Source organism: Lissotriton vulgaris, chromosome 10 (genome assembly GCF_964263255.1).
Source record: "Lissotriton vulgaris chromosome 10, aLisVul1.2, whole genome shotgun sequence".
Taxonomy (NCBI): Eukaryota; Metazoa; Chordata; class Amphibia; order Caudata; family Salamandridae; genus Lissotriton; species Lissotriton vulgaris.
In genome coordinates, this window is record NC_141698.1 from 316,412,657 (window position 1) to 316,434,314 (window position 21,658).

At 42.3% G+C, this 21,658-nt stretch overlaps 1 protein-coding gene across 1 annotated transcript in view; it reads right to left on the reverse strand.

Annotated features, from left to right (window-relative positions):
• OBSCN (obscurin, cytoskeletal calmodulin and titin-interacting RhoGEF) overlaps positions 1-21,658 on the reverse strand; it is a 1,012,031-nt gene that overhangs the window by 794,133 nt on the left and 196,240 nt on the right. Inside the window, exons 12-13 of the mRNA XM_086941076.1 lie at positions 17,295-17,570; positions 13,771-14,046 (exon numbers count right to left, since the gene is read on the reverse strand). Coding sequence (XP_086797202.1) covers positions 13,771-14,046; positions 17,295-17,570 — 552 coding nt within the window. The remainder of the gene's footprint in view (positions 1-13,770; positions 14,047-17,294; positions 17,571-21,658) is intronic.

Here is a 21,658-nt window from a genome sequence, read left to right on the forward strand (position 1 = left end):
CAGGCTCCCCTCTGGATCTTCTCCCAGCTAAAACGACTGCTTTATTAAGCAACCTACTTTGTCCTATGATCCAAACAATTATGAATCTTTCTTTTAAAGAGGGACAAATACCCCAAGACTGGAAAAGAGCGGTAGTAAATCCTATTCGTAAAAACACGGCCATGCCATGGACAGATCTGTCCAACCTCCGCCCCATCTCCCTATTGTCATACTTGAGCAAACTGACCGAGAAACATGTGAACACTCATTTGTCCAACTTTATCGAGGCATCAGGGGGTCTGGACTATTCTCAATCTGGGTTCAGACCCAACTACAGCACCGAATCAGCGCTCCTCTCTGTGACAGATAACATCAAGATGGCAGAGGACAGAGGAGGCTCTATGATTCTGGTGCTGTTAGACCTATCTGCGGCCTTCGATACTGTGTCAGATGAGATTCTTCTCGGTCGTTTGCAGAGGGTGGGGATTGGAGGTGTGGCGCTGTCCTGGTTGGAGAGTTTTCTCTCTGGCCGCTCACAAAGTGTCAGCTTGGGCTCCTATTGTTCCACATCTAGGGAGCTCACTAAGGGGGTCCCACAGGGCTCATGCCTAAGCCCCACATTATTTAATGTGTATGTGGCCCCTCTTGCTGACATTGTAAGAGCACATGGATGTATTCCAGTGTCGTACGCTGACGACACCCAGCTTTTGTTCCCCTTCCAGACTCTCACTCCTGCAATTAAAAACTCTTTTGCCGAGGGCATGAGAGCGGTGTCCAATTAGATGGCCTCCAACTGCCTACAGTGCAACGTGGGCAAGACTGAGGTCATGCTTTTTGGAAAAGCCAACCTCCTATGGTCGCCAGACTGGTGGCCACTGGATTTAGGACCCGTCCTATGCCCTAAGCAATCGGTGAAGAATCTGGGAGTGCGTTAGGATCAGGGACTAGTTCTAAAAGAACATGCGAACTTGGTGACTGGATCATGCTTTCGGACAATTGGACTTCTGAGACGAGTATTTCCATTTCTATCAGAAGTCTACAGAAAGACCCTTGTCCAGGCCCTTGTAATAAGTCGGTTGGATTATTGCGACGGTCTTTTCATCTCTGCTAATGAATAAGTACTTAACCGACTGCAAGTGGCTCAAAATACCGCAGCAAGATTGGTCCTCAATGTTCCATCGAGAACACCATCCCGGCCCCTTTTGTTAGAACGTCATTGGTTGCCCATTCATCAGCGTATCAAGTTCAAGATTTGCTGCGTCATACATAAAAGTCTTTTTGGTTCAGGCCCCCAATATTTTACCCAAAAATGTAAGACTCATAAACCTGAACTCCTTCGGTGCTCTAGCAGGCAACTACTGCTAAAAATTCCCCCAATCAGGAAGGCTAGACAAGGTGGCCGAGCACTTTCATACATAGGGCCTACCCTCTGGAATAAACTCCCTTTTGGTATAAGACAAAACTCTAACCTCCTTTCCTTCAGCAAAACATTGAAGACGCACCTGTTCCTGACAGCACAGTCTTTTGGCACTTCCTAAATATTCAGACTTTGACATCTGTGGCGAACCAAGAGCGGAGATACCCCTCCGGGGGTCGAATCCTGCGCTATATCTATACTACTATTATAAAGAGAGAACTGTGTCCTTTGAGCCAGGTAAACTCGAAAAGTACACCACCAATCCAAACACCCAATACATGTTTGAAAACGTCAGGGCAAGCAGAAGGACATAGGCTATATAAATTAAAAAAAATAAACGTTATTTACAACATTTATATTAAAAAAAAAAGTAGTCCCTCCAAAGTAGCGCCGGCCACGACGTGCGTGCTCACGTCTGGAGCACTGGGAGGAGCGGCGTCCGAGGAGCGGCGGACATGGCGCGGGGGAGGAGCGGTGACCTGAGGAGCAGCGGAAAGGCCAGCGGCAGTGCAAGCAGCGGAGAGACGGACATGGCGCGGGAGAGGAGCGGCGGCGGACAGGCGGTGAGGAGCAGAGCGGCGAGGAGCGGTGAACTGAGGAGCGGCGGCTGAGGTAAGGCTCCGGGGACAATGTCGGGGCAGGCGGGTGTCGGGCCAGGCGGGGGACAGGGAGTTACAACAACACAGGCGGTGAGGAGCAGAGCGACGAGGAGTGGTGAACTAAGGAGCGGCGTCTGAGGTAAGGGTCCAGGGACAATGTCGGGGCAGACGGGTGTTGGGCCAGGCGGGGGACGGGGAGTTACAACAACACAGATCGGCTGAGGAAAGGCAATGTCGGGGCAGGCGGGGGTCGGGGCAGGCGGGGGACAGGGACTAACAAGGTGACGGGTGGAACATTTTGCAGGTAGTACTGTCCGACCTCCATTGACTCAGGCCAGGCGGGGGTTGGGCCAGGCAGGAAAACAGATCGGCTGAGGAAAGGCAATGTCGGGGCAGGCAGGGGTCGGGGCAGGCGGGGGCGGGCGGGGGCACGGTCTGCTTTCCAATGTCAGGGCAGGCGGGGGTAGGGGAAGCCTGAATGCTCCCGGACAAGGTCGGGACGGGCTGCTAGTAAGCATATAAATAAATAAATAAATGCAGGGTGAGGAGAAAGTGGCCATTAGGTGGAAGTTTGCATCCTGTCCGCAGAAAGGTGGGTGAGCAATGGCATCCATCGCCTGGGTTTGTTTGCAGCCCAGACTGCCCTAAAAGTGCCCTGAAAAGGCCAACAACTGACCCTCTGTAAACAGGGCAATGAAGGACAGATGTGTCCCAGCTGGGAGGGATAAGCAGCTACGAGCCTCTGCTTGGCCTTATCCATCCTTCGCACTGCCCCTTTGAGGAGACATTGTTGGGAGCCAGCCTGCAGATGTGAAGTGAGCCACCTGAGTCTGCGAACAAAGGGTAGGCGCGCTTCCGGTCTACAGCTGAGCCCTGCATGTGAGAATCACAGCAGTTCTCGCTGCATCTTCACCGAGAGGGCTCCAAAGTGCCATGTCCCCAAAAAATAATATGTCAAATAAAAAGCAAGCACTGCAACATGGCCACAGGAAACGGTAATCTGCGCCCATAATTTGCTGCACCCTCTGCAAACAAGCAGGAGTGCAATGTATGCCTATAGATCAGCTGTGAAGCATGCCTATAATTAAAGTACAATCCAATTAACCATGCCACACTGTTGTGTGTCGATTTAGATTTCGTATGAATATTCCCGATTCATGCCCCTATATAGGTACAATTCACATTGCCCTTATATAGGCATAGAAATCCAGTTCCTATTTAGGCATAGCCCATGCTACCCAAATACAGGCATGGCTACTTCCATCCGTTTATCAACGTCACAACGCTTTCTTGGAAAATCAGACTCTTAAGCCGTTAGGGACATCCCCTTGCTTGAATATTGATTTCTCCAAGAAACTCTGCTTGAACATCTATTACCTAGAGGTTCATTCATGACGTTCATATGCCCAACTCTTACGTCAATACTGGCATTCCTAAACACCTTCAAGGTATAAATATACCTTCACTTGCTATGGCAAAGCACGGTATTGTTCGGTGGTGTTCATTGCAGTTCGACTACCTACTTGCACATTGCAGCTCGCCACAGCAAGTACTGAAGGAAGCCAACTCCCCAGCTGACGCACTGACCAGACGCTGTCATCCTCCTGCCAAGAATCCAGCTCCAGTGTTTCTGACTCCCCTTGCGGGGTGTTGGGAAATCAAGTCCAGAGAATGAGATACCAACCTCTCTCATTCTAAGGTCTGGAGCTGGTTAGAACCTAGAGAAACCTTTGGCAGATTCTTTGCAAAACTAAACTTATGCTAAAGCAACATCTGCTTCTTCCCTAGTACTAGACTTAGGTTAGGTACACTGGGGTAGGATTATTTAGAAGCACCAGTTGAGTATTTTAGCCTATGTTTTTTATGTATGTATTTTAATGAATATGTGATAGCCACAAAACCATGCTATTACAATATTATTTTATATTACTGAATTTTCTATTTCACATTCTGTCTAACGATTGTAGCAGTTCATATCTCTTGCATGAGAAAAAAGACTGTTCAATAAACCTTTTATTGAAACGCCCATCTCTCTATTTCTGTGCAACTCTGTAGAAACGAAGCATGCACGACTGACTAAGTGAAATAGTTATCTATTGTTTCCACGACTCTGAAGATATTGTTCTGATTCTAGGGGAAACAAAGTTGTCATGTTTATGCTGTTGTCAGAGACTATTCCTTTCTTATTTATTCGAGAAAGTTTCTAGTGACCTCTGAGTTAGCTGGCACACACACAATTAAGTTTAATATACTCAAAAGAGACATACTGACCTCAGTCCTATGTCAAATCTATAGCGTATGTTATTCCAATGCGCAGAACCTATTATGGATATAGGAACTACACTACAACATGGAATGTGCGTGCAAGCACATTAACACTGACAAATTTTGAAATCATACCTCAGGGGCTCAGCTGGGCATTTCCTGCATCGAGGCCGGCAAGAGCCAGATTGGACAGCTGTTCATGGTTCAGTCAGCTGCTGGTGGGGTCGAATTCAATGTTGGCGTCGCTGGATCATGATTCTTACCGGTCGCGGAGAGCTGTACACTAGCCTACGTGATTGCTGCCAGTTGAGCAGCCAAACTTTCATCAACTGGCGCCACGGGCGGCAACGGCAGGACCGACTGGCCTATTACTGTGGGTATGAGACTAACGACTGACCTCACTGGCTGACTGTCAGTGTCTGTCTATCCCTAGTAGCCACTGGGCATTCACTGACTCCACCTGACCTCAGTGAAATGTATGAGTAATGCTGCATCTGTGCAGTGAATTGAGTTCATCTGTTACTTTGTAGCAGTAGCAGCTGCGCTAGAGCTCAGGCAGCCCCTAAGCCTCCGGGAAACAGTGCACATCGCGCTGCAGCCTTTCTGAGCTTTCAGTCAAAAATGGTGTATTAGCAGCCAGCGCTCTGGCCGCTTGACAGCCGGAGAGGCACTAAATATGTGTGACTTTGCATTTCAGGGCGGCGATGCAGACCACCACACTGAAATGTCTTATTCTAACACCTGATGTGTGGTACTTGGCAGGGCTGCACCTGGGATTGTTTTTTTACCTTCCTTAATTAAAAATGTTACTTATACTTTGCTGTGTATGGGTTTTCTTCTTCCCCGATAGGACGTTCCCGCCAAGGTGGGGTGTGCATTAATCCCTAGGGCCCCAGGGCAGCTCCCAACGCTAGACGCATGGTGCAGAACGAAGCCGTTTGTGTGTTTGATACGGTCTCGCTGCGAGATGCGCGACCAGTGAAATGAGGGGCGCGGATTCACGCGACCTCCTGAAGCCTCTGCTTGTATCGGGCATTTCAGAGCAACGTCTCATAGCAATGAGATGCGGGGTAACTAGCCGGCTCCGGTAGAGGGTGTGGAGAGGGATTGTTTTGACAGAGAGGTTCCTCTCCCTTTGGGCATTCCGCGCATTCCTTCCTCGGCGTCTTCCGGGCTGTGACGCGATTCCCCTTCAATTAACGCGCTTACAGTCCGGACTTACAGTGTCTGTTTCAGACGTTTTATCAGCAATCTATTTTAGGCTTCTGCTAAGTGGTTTCTCCTGTGGAGCTTTTCCCTCAGGACTGTGGTATCCAGAGGGCCATGTTAACCCTTCTCCAATTGCAGTGCATCAAGCATTGGTACATCAAAGCCTACCGGGACAGTTAGAGAGTATTGGTATTGAGTTTTTCTGTATATTCCTGCCTTGTACCTCTAAGTCTCACCTGATCACCATGGCAGGCAGGTTTGATGAATTCTGGGAGTCTGCTGAGGAGGAGCAAGAGCTTCTCCCTATCCACATGGAGCTAGCAGATGACATTGGGGCATCTCTGGAGTGGGCAGTATCCTCAGCCTTACAACCCGAGTTAAACAATTATTTAGTTGACGGCAAGATGCACTCGCTTACCCCCGGGCAGGGGAAGAACGTTGGCATGAGCCTCCTACAGATAACAGGACGGTCCCTAAGGGTAAAGGCAAGGCTGAGCTTAATGTCAGTGTTGCCCAGGCGGCAACTTCTTTGGATGCCTTTTAAAGGCTCTGCCAGACCTACCTAAGGAGGCGCCCGGACACTCAGGACCTTCAGGATGAGTCCCAGCCTGGTTATGTTCCTGAAGACGATTCCTGCTCCTCTCAAGGAACAGATCACAATATCGGAGAAGAGTCAAATAACCCTGATGGGTCTCGTATGATGAACCAGGTCTGAGCAGACACTGGCGGGCAGAGGGTGGCGCCAAGAAACCCAGGCTGGAGGAGAAGGGTGATAAGAACTTCACAAGGGATGTTGGCGTTCCTGAACCCAGAAGATAATTACCATCCCAATCTGCATACTGGGTTCCTGCATCCAATGTGGCAAAATATATAGCCAGTCGTATTAGAAAATCTATGGCCCAGGAGGCTGCGATGCAGATAATGTTTACTTTGGGAAGTTCTGATATATGTTTTTATGTAGCTACATACATTTTAAGATGTATGACTGCCAGGAAATCAATTATTATTTGAATATTAAGTATTTAGGAATTAATATATGTAACTTTTAGGAGGAGAGCTTAGCCTCTATTTTAGCCCTTGCAAGGGCAGAAGCGCCACTGTCAGGAACACTGTATCTATGTGATTTCTGGATACTAGCACGCGTCACTTTACTTTTTCGAGTTTGCACATGCGTTGTAAAGGATACTGCACTTTATTAGTTGTGTTTGCATTTATAAAGTACTGAAGCTTTTGGAGATATTTATTGCACTGCCTTTTTGAATTACTGTACATCAGACTTTTATTGAAAATTGTCCTCAGTGTGGACTACGCATTTTGTATGGATATTGCAAGGTTTTAAGCACAAAAATTGTATTATATTTACAGTGCGCGTTCTTACGTTTTATGCTTTATGTCTGCTATATGGTTATGTATATATACCGAATAAAGCATTTTGAAACTGAACTGAACTGAAAGCTGAGTACCCCAGAACTTCCTTAGCTAACAAAGTAGCTCATACCCCAGACATCAGCGCTAGGGTGGCAACTTTTATTACAAAATGTATTAAAGACCCTAAGACGAGCCTGGACTGCTCCTCACAATACTGCCAGGACAAGGTCTTGGATGTTTTGGGACCTCTGACCAAGATCCTGAATATGCCAAGACGTCGGGTCAGGTGATCGACCCACACAAGTTTGTCAGGTTGGGCTCAACAGGCCCTATGTTTTTTTTAGCCAATGCCAACCTGTGCTTTATCAACAGAGCGCAGATGCTCCTTGTTAATTAAGATTGGGTGAGTCAGCCACCACAGAAGCCGGCCCTGTAGCCAATGGAGCTCTCTTAGAAGAACCCTTCAAAAAGGATTCAGATTCAGATTCAAAATCTTTATTCGGCTACAAGAATATATCCATTAAGATACAGTCAAATAAAGACATATTGCAATAAGAATGATCCAATAACAGAGAGAAGACAAATAAATAAAAAACAGCTTTAAAAAAAAAAAGAGTTTTCAGTTAGAACAGGTCCTCCAATAATACAATGCACATTAAAAAGGTACAGATGCAAGACAGAAATTCATCAAAAGTTTGTTCATCAAAGTTAAAATACAATAAAAAAGCAAAAGTAAAAGTAAATAGGCTTAAAGTAGTGCACATTGAGTTACGAGTGCTGGGAAGCCCTAGGGTAGCTACGCACTTTACAAATCCCCATTCAAATTCAAATTCAGAGTGCGCTCTGCAACTTTCAAAAAGGATCCGACCCGAAAGGTTAGCTCTTCATCTTCCAAGGCAAAAACCTTCCCATAAGCTGCCTTATAATCAATCACAGGTGTAGCCTTAAAGTATGGTATCAAAAACCTTTTGATGTATTTTAAATAGTAACTACAGAAGAATAAAAAATGCAGCATAGACTGTCTATGTTGGCTATTGCGGGGGCATGGCAAATAATCAAGGATAGAATTGTACCCCACAGGAAAGCAAAGCAACATTTCCTTGTGTCAATCCTCAGCCGACAAAATCAAACCCCTTTCCCAATGACCAATGGGTTTTAGAATATAGCTAAATGGGATGTGGGAAAAGTTCTCAATATGCATATATCTAGCAACAGAGGTTTTCTAAATCTCTTTGTCGTATCTAGCTTTTCTGTATTGTGCATATAAAGCCTTCTGAAGGGTTTTCTTACTTGTAATGCCAAAGTCAGAAGGATTTTAAAAAAAATATTCATGATTCACGCTAGTTAGCAGCTAGCCAAGGTATTTTCATGCCCCTATCACATTTTAAGCAATCTGATATAATCTCCCTGGTGAGTTATGCCACGGGATTCTTCCAGATTGTGAGCCAGAAAAGTGTGGGATGAGCCCTGATATAATCTTCAATGTATGTCAAATTAAGTTCACTGTGGCAGGCGTACTGTGAAGAGGAGATAGGAGCACCCAGGATTTTACTGCAAAATCTATTCTCCTCCCCCTGGATGATACCACATTGTGTAAAGCCCCAAACTTCTGCACCATAGGTGGCAGTTAGAATCCATTGGAGTTTAAAGATTTTAACAATGGCAGAAATGACCTCTGAGTTCCTAGGTTGGGACAAACCAAGTATTATTAGTAGAATTAGAAAACTTTCTCCTACTGTACGCCACATGATCAGCCCACAGTCCATTAGAAGAAAATACCGACCCTAAATAGGGGAAAGTGTGAGTGCTTTGTAAACGGTCTGAGTCTAAAACAATTGACGTGATTAAATACCTCTTCGAGCCACATGCCATTAGAAAGGATTTTTTTTTAATTAGTTCATAGGTCCAGGATAGCCATGAAAGTAAACAAAGCCCTGCATGGAGATGCGGAGAGCGTTTGGGGTGCGGCCCATTAGCACTGCATCATCAGCATACAGTAGGGCGAGAAGTTTGTTGCCATTAATGCTAGGGACGTCATGGGCGACTGTTACCAATGACTTGTTTAGATCATCAATATAAAGGATAAAAAGAAGAGGGGCCAGGGCACAGCCCTGCCGGACCCCTCTACATACCTCAATATCTTTCGATACCTCACCACCCCTACCGATACGCACCCGGGCATGCATGTCTTTATGTAAATAAGCTAATAAATGTACAAGGGACTTGTCCAGGACGTGGCTTAAAAGGATAGTTCAAAGCCGTGACCTGTTGACAAAGTCAAAGGCCGAGGTAAGATCCATGAAAGCAAAGTATATAGGTGATTTCTTGGCTACGGTGTATTTACCAATAATCAAGTTGAGGATGAGGCACTGCTCAACAGTGCCAATATTACTTCTGAACCCCAACTGACAGGAATGTAAAATCTGGTCTTCCTCGACCCACACCCCAATCTTATTGTACAGGACCCTCCCCAAGATTTTCAGTGAGTTGATGATCAGGGAGATCGGCCTATAACAGCTTGGGTTAGAACGTTCTCCCTTTTTAAAATTCAGCATTATAATACTGCTGGATCAGCTGTTAGGTATAGTGGAAACTGTTAAATTAATAAAAACGTTCAACAATAAGGGCGCCTAAAAATCTGGTTGATTTTTAATAAGGTCAATGGGCAAACTGTCAGGGCCTGGGGCTCTGCAGTCCAGACTCTGTTTGATAGTCTCCTCTACTTCGAACAAATTAATCGAGACCCTAGGATGTCCTAAAGACCTCATATCTTTAATGGCCAACCAGAAATCTTTTCTATTTTTTAATGTAACTGCGCAGGCAAGATTGTCCCAGCGTTCCCTGACTATTTCCTCCTTTCTAATCAAGGTAGCTACTTTATAGTGTTGTCTAAGTGTTTTAATGAGGGTTCTATCTCTAGGTTTTTTGATGAGTGATCTTCGAAGAGCTCTGTTAGCTACAGAACAATCAGTGTTAAACCAACTAGGGCCTTTCAAAAGGATATCCCACGCCAAATGAACACCTATTTTTCACTGGACAAAGCCCAGCAATCCTTTAAAACCAAACATTTTTGGAGAGGCTGGAAAAGGTAGGTGGGGCTCCTCAGGCCATGCCTGCTTTTCCAACCCCCACAACACATCAAGAGGTCATGGCAGAGGATGTGGCAGTAAAGAATACTTCAGAGGAGCCAGCAATGCACCAGGTGAACCAATTGTAAGCGATATCCATTTTTCCCTACTAGGGTTGGGGGATGGCTACTTCAGTCGGATTTGGGTATCTATAACAAGGGAAGTGTGGGTGCTTTACACTGTGAAAGGCATTCACATAGAGTTTTATGGGACATCCCAACAGCACTCTTGCCCCGTCCTTTGATTTTTTCAGAATAAAGGACGTGAGTGGCAAACCAAGAGGTGTCAACGCTCCTAACAAAAGGGGTGATTACCCATACGAGCCTTCATCCCTCAGGTCTCTTGAGCAATATTTTCCTAGTAGATAAGAAGGACAAGGGTTTCCAACGGGTCGTAAATCTGAAAGATTTCAATCGATGGCTGGTGCATCGCAACTTCAAGATGAAGGGTATTCACCTTCTAGGGGATATTCTGTTGCTCAATGTTTGGCTGGTACGGCTCAACCTAAAGGACACCTGCCTCGCCATTCCCATTATTCCTTCCTACAGGCGTTTCCTTCAGTTTGAGTGGGACAACCAAACTTTCAAATTCACATGCCTACCATACAGCCTATCGTCCGCACCCTGGTGCTTAACCAAGATGCTGTGACCGGCCATGGAATGATTTTGTGCACGGGGAGTTAGTCTAATAGTATACCTGGACGACATTCTCCTAATGCACCAGGAAAAATCCACTTTAGTCTCACAACTTCATTTGACCCAAAATCTTCTGCAAGGCTTAGGGTTCATAGTGAACCCTCAAAAATATTAATTTATTCTGGCTCAACAAATGATTTTCTTGGGATTCAAAGTTGACACAGTGGGACAGTTCCTCCACCTACCCCAGAAGGAGATACTGCTGATTCGCTGGGAATTACACAGAACATTGGACATGGCGAACATTTGCCTTTGTCCTTTGGCCAGGATTGTAGGCCTCATGTCTTGTTGATCCAAGAGATCTTCCCGGGGCCATTGCAGTAGGAGGCCCTGTAATGCTTGAACGCGCAGCATCTCCAGAGAGGTCTGTCATACGTGCAGGAGGTCACTCTGTCACCGGAGGCCCGGACAGAACTTCAGTGGTGAATCGATCAGATGCAGGCCATTAATGGCAGAGCCATCATTGTGTCAGCCCCGGGCTTGGTCATCGATGCCAGTCCTCAGGGGTGGGGTGCACGCTGTGGAGATATTACCACAGGAGGAGGGTGGTCAGAGTGTGAAAAAGATCTGCACATCAATTGCCTGGAACTCCTCGCAGGCTCCTTTGTGGTGAGAAGTCTAGGGGCCAACAAGGTTTCTTGTGCCATACTGCTGAAGATGAGGGTCACCAAGTCCAAGGGACTGGCGGATTTAGCCAGGCACTACTGGAATTATAGTCTGGAGAAAATGTTGTCGGTGACGGTGGCGTACCTACTGGGGAGACTCAACCAGGGTGCGGATTGGCACTCCACGCATCTGCAAGATTATAGTGCATGTAAGCTTGATCCTTCTCTATTCCATAGAATCATAAATTGGTGGGGTCCTTGCCAGGGTTATCTTTTTACCTTGAGGCTCCACCACCAACTTACCCATTTTTTTCAGATGGCGTCCAGATCCTCTGGAGAAGGTGGAGCTGATCTTGGTGACACTGCTCTGGAGGTCGCAAGTATGGTATCTAGTTCTTTTGGAACTTGCTATGGATTTTCCAAGCCACTACCCTTGACTCCTAAACTTCTGACTGACCCTCATGGCAACTTGAACCAGCTGGTTCAGGATGGAAATCTTCAGCTGATAAGTTGGGAGGATTACAGGTGACTTGGGGAGTACTGGGCCTTTTGACACACCCTTCTTGCTCATCAGAAGAGCTTGGGCAGATGCGACCATCAAGATATATGGTTTGGCATAGAGGTGATGGTCATGCTGGTGTATGCGAAGGGATCTTGATCCCATGGGGGCAGATGTAGTTCATGATGTCAATTTTCTATTGGAGTTGGATGACATGGGCAATTACGGAAGGTCATGTGCCATTTCATGATATTCCAGTAGGAGAGCATCCTCTAGTCTGTCGTCTTCTGAGGGGTATTCAGTTATCCTTCCCACCGGAACCAAAATATTCCTCTCTGTGTGATCTTACTATTGTACTTAGAATGCTACTTTCGTGGCAGGATAGTCAATACTTGTCGCTGAAAGAACTTACAGGTAAGCTAACAATGTTGTTATGCCTCATATATTGAAAAAGAGTGTCTGATATTCGTGCTTTCGACATTATAGCACGCATGTTTACTGCAGAAGGTGTCATTTACTATTTCACGAAATCCAAAATCCAATATTAGGGTGGTTCGTTACCCTGCTTTTCCCAGTCATCCAAAGTTGTGTGTAGTCTGCTGCCTGAGGGTCTATGAAACCATGACCAAATAATATAGGCCACCGGGAGTGGCGCAGCTACTTATTTCTCTCAAGAAACCTTTGAAGCCAGTTTTTACAACAACCCGCTGGGTGAGATGGGTCTTGCAGGAGGCAGGGATTGATAAGACCACCTTTGGGGCACTCTCTATTAGGGGTGCTATGGCCTCCAAGGCGTTTACGCTAGGGGGCCACCTGGAGGATATCCTCAGAGCAGTCGATTGGTCTTCAGAGTCAACCTTCAAGATCTTTTATTTCAGCATTTATAGCATGACTTCACTGGTTGATAACCAGTTTCAATTCTATTAAGAACACTGAGGCGAGGATTATCATGCCCAACTGGATACAATCTACTACCCTCCCTGTAGTCTCAGAGGTCTTTGGTTGGATAAGAATCTTCAGTTATGAACATGATCCGAACCTTCTTAATGAGTTCTTACATTATGTTTGCTTAAAACATTACTGTAGTTTAAAATGTCTTTAATGCTTGACATTTCATTGATTATGAATCTCTGACTTTCTAACAGAAATATCAGGTGGTACTTGGTTTGACACATAGTTGTGGTTTTGGTTTCTTACCCAGGATGTCTTGTGTTTTTCTGTAGGATCAGACCAGAAACAAGAACTCTGAGAGTAAAACTGAGGTCATGATGCCTCGCTCAAAGAAAGGGGATGTGCTTTTCCTTGATGTTGGATATAAAGGACTGACTCTATGGTTGTGTTTTTGATCCATCACAAAGACTCTTGGGATTTGTAGTCGAATGAAATATGTTGTTTTCATAAGGCTGCTGGGCAAAACACATGGAAGAGAAAGCCTAATCCTCGCCGCCGTGTCCTTGATAGAATTTTAAAAATGTTCCTTCACGTTAGCTAGGAAAATTTCTATTCAACACCTTTCATACTCTGTTCACCATGGAGGAAAGTTCATGTATCTGTTTGTTATAAATATTTAAAGATATGTAGAGTCCTTACTTTCATTCCATCCCCTTACTTACCTACAATTGTCTCATTCTTTATCAGAGAGCAAAATTTCATGTTCTGGTTGCATGAAGCTACAGTCAGTAGTAAATGCTGTTAGGCACTATGGGTTTGGGCACCACAGCCATTTCTCAGTGGATTGTGAAAAAACCTCAAATTTCCATCCCCATCGCTCCCTCATACACACACCAGCGCATTACATTACATGATAAGACAATAGCAGAGTCTAAAAATATGTTAACTTTAGTAGAAACAGATATTGACTGAGGGCAATTAAGCACCTTATTTTCAGGGATTTCTTTTGAACTGTTAAGTATATACTGAAACCTACATCTTAGCTCTGTGAATATGAACCTAAAGTGGGGTGGTAAATGATGCAACACAAAATTACAAGTACATATTTGACTGACCGGTAACTTGAACCTTGAAGTTGAGTTTCTCCCCAGCAGCTTCACAGATGTACTCTCCAGAGTCTTTCTTCTCCACCTGCTCCACAACCAGCCGTCTGGATTTGCCATCAGACTCAACCTTGATCTTCTTGCTTGCAGTGATCAGTTTCCCATCCTTGTACCATTTAACCTCAGTCTTGGCTTGCGATACTTCACAGCTGAGGGTGGCAGTCTGCGTCAGGATGGCCTTCACCTCCTTCTGGACTTTATCTTGGTTCACAAACACCATTTCTGGCTCTGGGAATAAAGAAACGGACAATGGAACAGATTTAATTTAATTAAAACTGATTTGGTCCAGTATAGGATTTCTGCTTAACGAATCCAGCCATGGGAGTGCAATGGGGACTAACTGCCCCCGATTACAAGTGTGGAGAAAAACATGATCCACGAAGTACTAAATACTCATGAAGTACCACTTACTAACCAAGCAAACATACCAAAATTAACTAATAGGAAGAACATTTGCTGCTGAAATATTGGAACATAACTGCATAAGTTTAGAAAATTCATAACTTTGGAATCACTACGTGTTTTACTGAAGGTTATCTGGGAACACTCAAAAATATAAAATGCAGAGTAACCCTGAACTGTGAATTTCCCTAAGATGTCCAAATGGTGCACTGAATGTTGTGAGATGGCATTTGGGATTATAAGGAAGGGATACTTTGGAACAGTCGTGGTCTACTGGAAAAGGTGCAAACTTTCTAAGTTTAAATATGGCTTCTCCATTTTATGTTTCTATGAAATTGTCGTCTTATCTGCCAAAATATTGGAGTGCCTACAGACAATTCAGTTTGCCAGGGACGACTCCTCCATAATGATGGAGGAGAGAAGCCCATTGGTCAAGGTCAGTCACAGAAAAATAAAATAATAATAAAACAATAACATTTTATTTTTCTGTGACTGGCTTTGGCTGAGGCATGTGTTGTAGGGTGGGGCGGGGCCGGACAATGACAGGGAGGAGTGGTGTGCACTTAGAATTGTGCATATCAGTTTGCCCCGCTGTCTTATGCCGGCCAAACAGACATGCACACTTCTATTTCTCCAACCCAGCTGTGTTGAAGAAAAGCCGCAGGCTCTCAGGCAGGGCCGCTCATACCAATCCTGGCACTGCCCTCATATCATGAGAGCAGCGCCTAGATTCAGTGGGGAGAAAGTTTCTCACCAGTGATTGATGGGAGAGAGGCACTGAGGTGGCCGCCTGCATCGGCAGAAGCGTCATGTAAGCTTTATAAATATATATATGGGTACCCCAAATTCCCCCACCTGCTCACCCCCCCCCCCCCCCCCCCACACACACACACTTTTGTTTTGCAGTGGTTGTCACTGCAGATTTCCAGGTTTCTTGAAAACTACAAACATAAATAAACTCATTCATATGGAGCTCAGTCAAAGCTTCTGACTTCCCTTGTTGTGAGGGTGTCCTCTCTCACAATAGTAGGGTAACATGAAAAATAAACATTCTGGAAATTAATATATGAGAATTTTACGTCCTGTAAGAGGCTTTCGTGAATTGCACTATTTATGGGCACGGAGGGTTCTTAGGCAACCACAGTCACATTCTTGATTTCACTTCATGTAGTTTTGCATTTAACTGCCATATCCTCAATTCAGCAAAATACCAAGGGATGTGGCGTAACTCAAAAAGATGTGGTGAGGGCAATGACCATCCCTCAAACATGACGATGCCTCTGCCCTACATATATAACACCCCAGTTTTAAGGACTGTGTAGTCTTGTTGTTCAGTCCCCTGATTTACTAATAGTGGGGTTCTGATCTGCAGACAGTGCATGGGCCTTGAATTGCGATAACAGAAGGATGTCCAGCTACTCTCAAATTCTTCGATCCTTGTTTCAAAGACAGTAGTGGATCTCTGAGCTGCTACCAGGGTATTCTGTCAGACACAAATATAGTGATGTCAAAACTACTTTTATGGCAAATATATTGTGAGACACAATATAGAAGGTAAGACTATCTCTTTTTGATCTTTTTATGTCTTTAAATATAGTTATACTTAATACAGTGTTTTAAGTTACTTTTATTGGTTGTGTTATAAGTTGTTATTTTATTGTTAATTACGTTTAATTATTCTTAGTGCGTTTTGTACTTTGGTAATATATTTAACTTTTTTTATTTTTTTGTCTATTCGTTTGGCAAGTTGTGGAGTTTGAAGGGGAATAGGGTAGGTAGGTTTTTAAATGTGTTAATTGATTATACATTTATTTTTATAAATTGTAATTTGTTATTAGGAAACTGATTATATAAAGAAGTTTTTACTTATTTAATAAATAATTAAAAAATAGGATAATACTTTATTATTTTTTATTTGGTTATTTAATTAACTGATTTGTAAATTATTTAATTGTTTTTTATAATTTCAATGTTAATTAGTTTTTGTTTAAAAAAGTTTTTAATACAAAAATGATTTTTTTTGCATTTCTTTTAAAATAATATATATTTGTATTTGTTCCTTCTACTGATGTAATCACTTTTTTGTAGGTGTTGGAAATTTAGGCTCATTGAGTGGGAAGTATTTTACATTTTTTTAAGGTTTTTAGTTGATAAAAACATTTTTAATAGAATTTTACGTAGAATTGTATATGTTAATTTCATGCTTTTAATTTTTTAACAATGATATAATTTATGCAACATTAAATATATTTGGCATGGACAGTCATCTGATTTACAATATGCAATCATGCTTTGTGTTCCCCTCTAAGTCAGAAAACAGGTTCTGGTTTTCGTATTACCAGGGAAAGGCCTACATCTTGAACATATGCTGGATTAAGGTGAAGCTAGTACTAAACAAAACGCAAGGTTACCAGTTTTAAATGCAGTCGGGCACTCACGGCAGAGGTAAATGCCCATTTACCACTGAATGGACATTTCTATTCCAGATCTACTGCACAAATTCTCAAATACTCCAAGTAAACAGTTGTGAAAAGTTCTAATTCAACACCTGTCGTAATCTGTACATCAAGGAGGATAGTACAGTTACTTGTTTGTTATAAATGTTTAAAGATATGTTTCTTTACTTTCATTTCATACTCTTATTTACTTATGTTTGTGTCATCCTAAAGCAGAGAGGTAAAGTTCATGTGCTGGCCACCTAACCTTGGAATGGCCATTTCCTCAAAGTGATGGAAGCACTGAAGATGAACAAAACTAGAGTTAGTAATAAACGCTGTAAGGCACTAAGTTTATGGGCACCACTGACGTTTCTCAGTCTCCATTCCAACCCTCTCTCTCACACACACCAGCACATTACATTACATGCCAAGCCATTAGTAGATTCTACAAATATGCTAACTTTAGTAGGAACATATATTGGCTGAGGGTAAATAGGTTATGAATTTGCAAAAGCACCTATTATAGCGGACTTCTCATGGCACATTCTGAAACCTATAGCTTAGCTCCATGAATATGAACATAGAGGAGGGTAGTAACTGATGCTACAGAACATTTCAGGTAGATGTGTGACTGACCAGTAACTAGAACCTTGAAGTTGAGTTTCTGCCCATAAGCTTCACAGATGTACTCCCCGGCGTCCTTCTTGTCCACCTGATCCACAACCAGCCGTCTGGATTTCCCATCAGACTCCACTTTAATCTTCTTGCTGGCGGTGATCAGTTTTCCATCCTTGTACCATTTAACCTCAGTATTAGCTTGCGACACTACACAGCCCAGGGTGGCAGTCTGCGTCAGGATAGCCTTCACCTCCTTCTGCACCTTATCCTGGTTCACAAACACTACTTCAGGCTCTGGAAATAAAGAAATGGACATGGGGCAGATTTAATATAATTTAACGTGATTTTATCCGGAGTAGGATAACTGCTTAACCAATCCAGGCATGTGGGAGTGCAGTGGGTACTCACTATCTAATAATCAGGAGGGGGAAAAGAATCACATGTGTCAATGATGACAGTCTCAGGGAGATTGTTTCTGAGACCCTCAACCATACTTTCACAGTTTGCTGTATATATTTTATCTCCGCTTATGTGGCTTGATGGATAGGGTCAGTCACTAGAGTGTTTAATTTTCCAAGGGACTCCATTGTACTACTCCCGGAGGGAGACTGTCTGGGTTTTGGCAGTTGTGAGAAGTTAACATTTTCTCATATCCTGTGCCGGAAGCTTTTATTAACACAATCAACCAGGAATAGGATATGATTAAAAGAAAGAAAACGGTGTAGTGTGGGTAGTAGAGTAACTCAGTCTTTTTCGTCAGTGAGCCTATTTATCTCACAAATGAATGGTGTTATAGGCGCAGACTTTGGCCCATAACTTAATAGAGGGGTTGTTATAACCCCATGGTAAAACAATAGGACAACGCAGGTAAATAAATACATGCCTTAATAGGAACCGTCTCTGCCCCGACTACAAATGAGGAGAAAATATATATGTATTCCTTCATTTATTCAAATTTCTGTGCTTAATCCACTAAGTACTAAACACTCATGAAGTAGCATTTACTAACCAGCAACACCATGCAAAAATCAACCATTATGATGAGCATTTGTTGCTGAAATATGGAACTATTCCATATAAGTTTTGAAAATTCACAACCCTGCAATCACTACATGTTTTTACAGAACACAAAGGCTATCTGGGAACACTCAAAAAATAAAATTCAGAGTAACTCTAAACTGTGAATTTCCCTAAAGTGTCCAACAGGTACTCCAAATGCTGAATGTTGCGAGTTGGCATTTGGATTAAAAGGAAAGGATACTTTGAAAGAGGGATGGTCTAGTGGAAAAGCTACATACTTTCTGAACAAGGAAGCATCGGTTTGAATAGAGCTTTTCCACTTTTTCACTTTATTTATCTGTGACTTGGTTGTATTATCTGCTACAACATTGGGAGTGCCTACAGACTATTAATTTGCCAGGTTTAGTGAGAGCTACAAAAGAAAATGCACTTAGTCACATGGAGCTGATGCAAAGCTCCTGACTTCCCCCGATTTGAGGGTGTCCTTCTCCGTGACAATAGCCAGTTAACTTGAAAAATAACCACACTCTTAACTAACATATGAGAAAGTTGTGTCCGGTAAGAGACCTTCATGAAATGCACTACTTGGGATTACAGAAGGTTCCTTAGCCTAGAGGGTTCCTTAGGGCTCTATGGTCATATTATTGATTTTACCTCATGTAGTTCTGCAATTAACTGCCATATTGTCAATCCTGCAAAGGCCAAGGGAAGTGGCATAGCACAAAAAGCTGTGGTCTCCTTCAAACTTTGTTGAGGGTAATGACCGCTCCTCAAACATGACTATGCCAATGTCTACCATAAAAAAACAACTCATTTTTAATAACTGAAACCCACTCATTCGGTCCCATGACCTAATAATTTTGGGGTTCTGATCATCAGCCAGTGCCTTCAATTGCAATGACAGGAGGGTGTTCAGCTACTCTAAAAGTCTGGGGTCCTTGATTCAATGAGAGTGGATATCTGAGCTGCTGCCAGGGCATTCTGCCAAAATATAATTTCAAAAATATTGTGAGCCACACAAATCTCATGATGTTAAAAATATTGTGAAGTCAAAAATATTGTTGGACAGAATACAGATGGTAAGAACATCGCTTTTTATGTCTTTTACATCATTTATTTAAAATAAAGTTTATTTTATTAGTTTCTGTTCTAAGTTATTATATTACTGTTAAGTATGTTCAGTTATTTTCCGTTTCTTATTTTAATTTGATATTATATTTGTGTTTTTTTTAAATTTAATTCAATTTATTTTGGAAGGTTGAGTTGGTTTTGGAGGGGAACTGTTCCGTAACTTTTTTTTAATGTTAATGTTTTAATTTGTTATAAATGTATTTATTATGTATTAAATTATTAATCAGATAATTCATTATTCAAATATTTTTAGTTATTTATTAGATCATGTAAAAAATATGATGTTTTTTATTGATTAACTATTTATTTAAATTAATGTTTGTGTTAATTATTCAATCATATTTATATTCGCATCTTATTATTTGTATAATGTTTACATTTGTTTGGATAATAAATCATTTTTTTGTGTTGCTAGTTTTCTAATTTTGTGTACTGTTATTTATTTAACTTTTTTTTTAATTCTAGGCTGCTTGGATGGTAAGTATTTAATATGTTTTTTAACAATTGATGTACGTTTTCAACGTAGTTTTTAGAACAATAATGTCAACTTTGTGTTTTTAGATTCTAGTATGTATATAAATTACACAATGCCATATTTTTTATATATTTATGGAAATACATTTTATGCCTATTTTTTTTATATAGAAGTAATTTGTTTTGCTTTAATTTGGTTAAAGAAAATTAAATCTGAGCTTTTTAAAATGTATAATTTTCTCTACTATTGCATATGCTGGAGAGGGAATAGGGGTTCCCACTCCTTCAAAATCCACCACTTTCCCTACTATTGCTTACATTGGAGTAGGAATTATACATCTGACCCATCTGTAGTCCAAATCTTCCCTACTGTTGCTTACGCCAGAGTGGTAATAATAATGCTGCCCCCCACTTAAGTCCAACACTTTGCCAACTGCTGTTTATGTCGGAGTGAGAATAGTATATCTAACCCCTATAAAGGCCAACATTTTTCCTACTGTTGCTTATGTCAGAGGAGGAGGAGGAGTAAACCTAACTTTTCCAGAGCCCAACACTTTTCCTACTGCTGCTTACATCAGAGTGGGAGTAGTACAACTAACCCTTCCAAAGTCCAACACTTTCCCTACTGTTGCTTACGCTGGATTTAGAACAGTAAATCCGATCTCTCTAAAGCCCAACACTTGCCTTACTGTTAGTCAGGTTGGAGTAGGAGTAATGAATTTGAGCCCTCAATGTCTGTTTCTGTTTTGTTTTTATTATTTTACTATTTTTTTGTTTTAAATGTAAAAGCTAGTTTAATGTAAATTATTTGTTCCTTTTTTGTAGTAAGTCAATCTCTTTTTATTGTATAATTAATTAAAATCACTACAATACATATGCAGAAGTCAAATTTACAATGAGTAATCTGAGCAAAAGCAAATGCATTTATACAGATTAAAAAAAATACTTCATGGATTAAAACTATTATTACAACCACGGTCAAAAAAGAATAAAATGCATAAAGCAGCCTTTAAAGGAAATATCTTGAGGTTTGCTTTTAAGCTCTAGATAAAAACCTGAGGAAGGAAACTAGTGTGTTTAATGCTCCACAGTGTCTGGAATAACCATAATGTGCAAGTGTTTTAGAGTGAGCCTGAAATCATAACAGCGAGCATGTATTTTCATGGAGAAAAGTAAAATGCTCACTGGTGAGTGGAATGCATATAAAACACAATTGTCTGGTTGTGTGCTAAAAGGATTAACATAAAGGGACATTAAAAGACCATAGGTGAAAAACATTGATAGCAGCCTTAATATGGAATACATGGTATTGCACAAGTTCAAAGGGAGGTCACTGCTTGCCGTCTGTGGGTATTTGAAGAGGGGGTTGTCTTTTCAGACTACAACTAGTCAGTCTTATTGAGTTAATTAAGAAGATCTTCTATTATGCTGGTATATTTACAGAATTTGGCCAAGTCGCATGGCTCCCTCATAGTGAAGACTATATTCTTGGCCTCATTGCAGGTTTGTATTGTCTGGGCTAGAAATAGTGGGTTTAGCATGGTGCGCAAGGCATGGAGCAGTGCTGAGTAACAACACAATAAATGACTGAACGACCCTTATTTATAGCCGCAGAGCCTGCAGTTAACTATTATGGAAGTGAGTGTCATTTTGAATTCATGTCTTTGATGTGGAGGACCATCAGTCTTGCAGCCATGATTTCGTTTAAGGCAAGCCTTTCCCGATCGAGCACTGAAGATATGGTTGTGGTCTCAGAC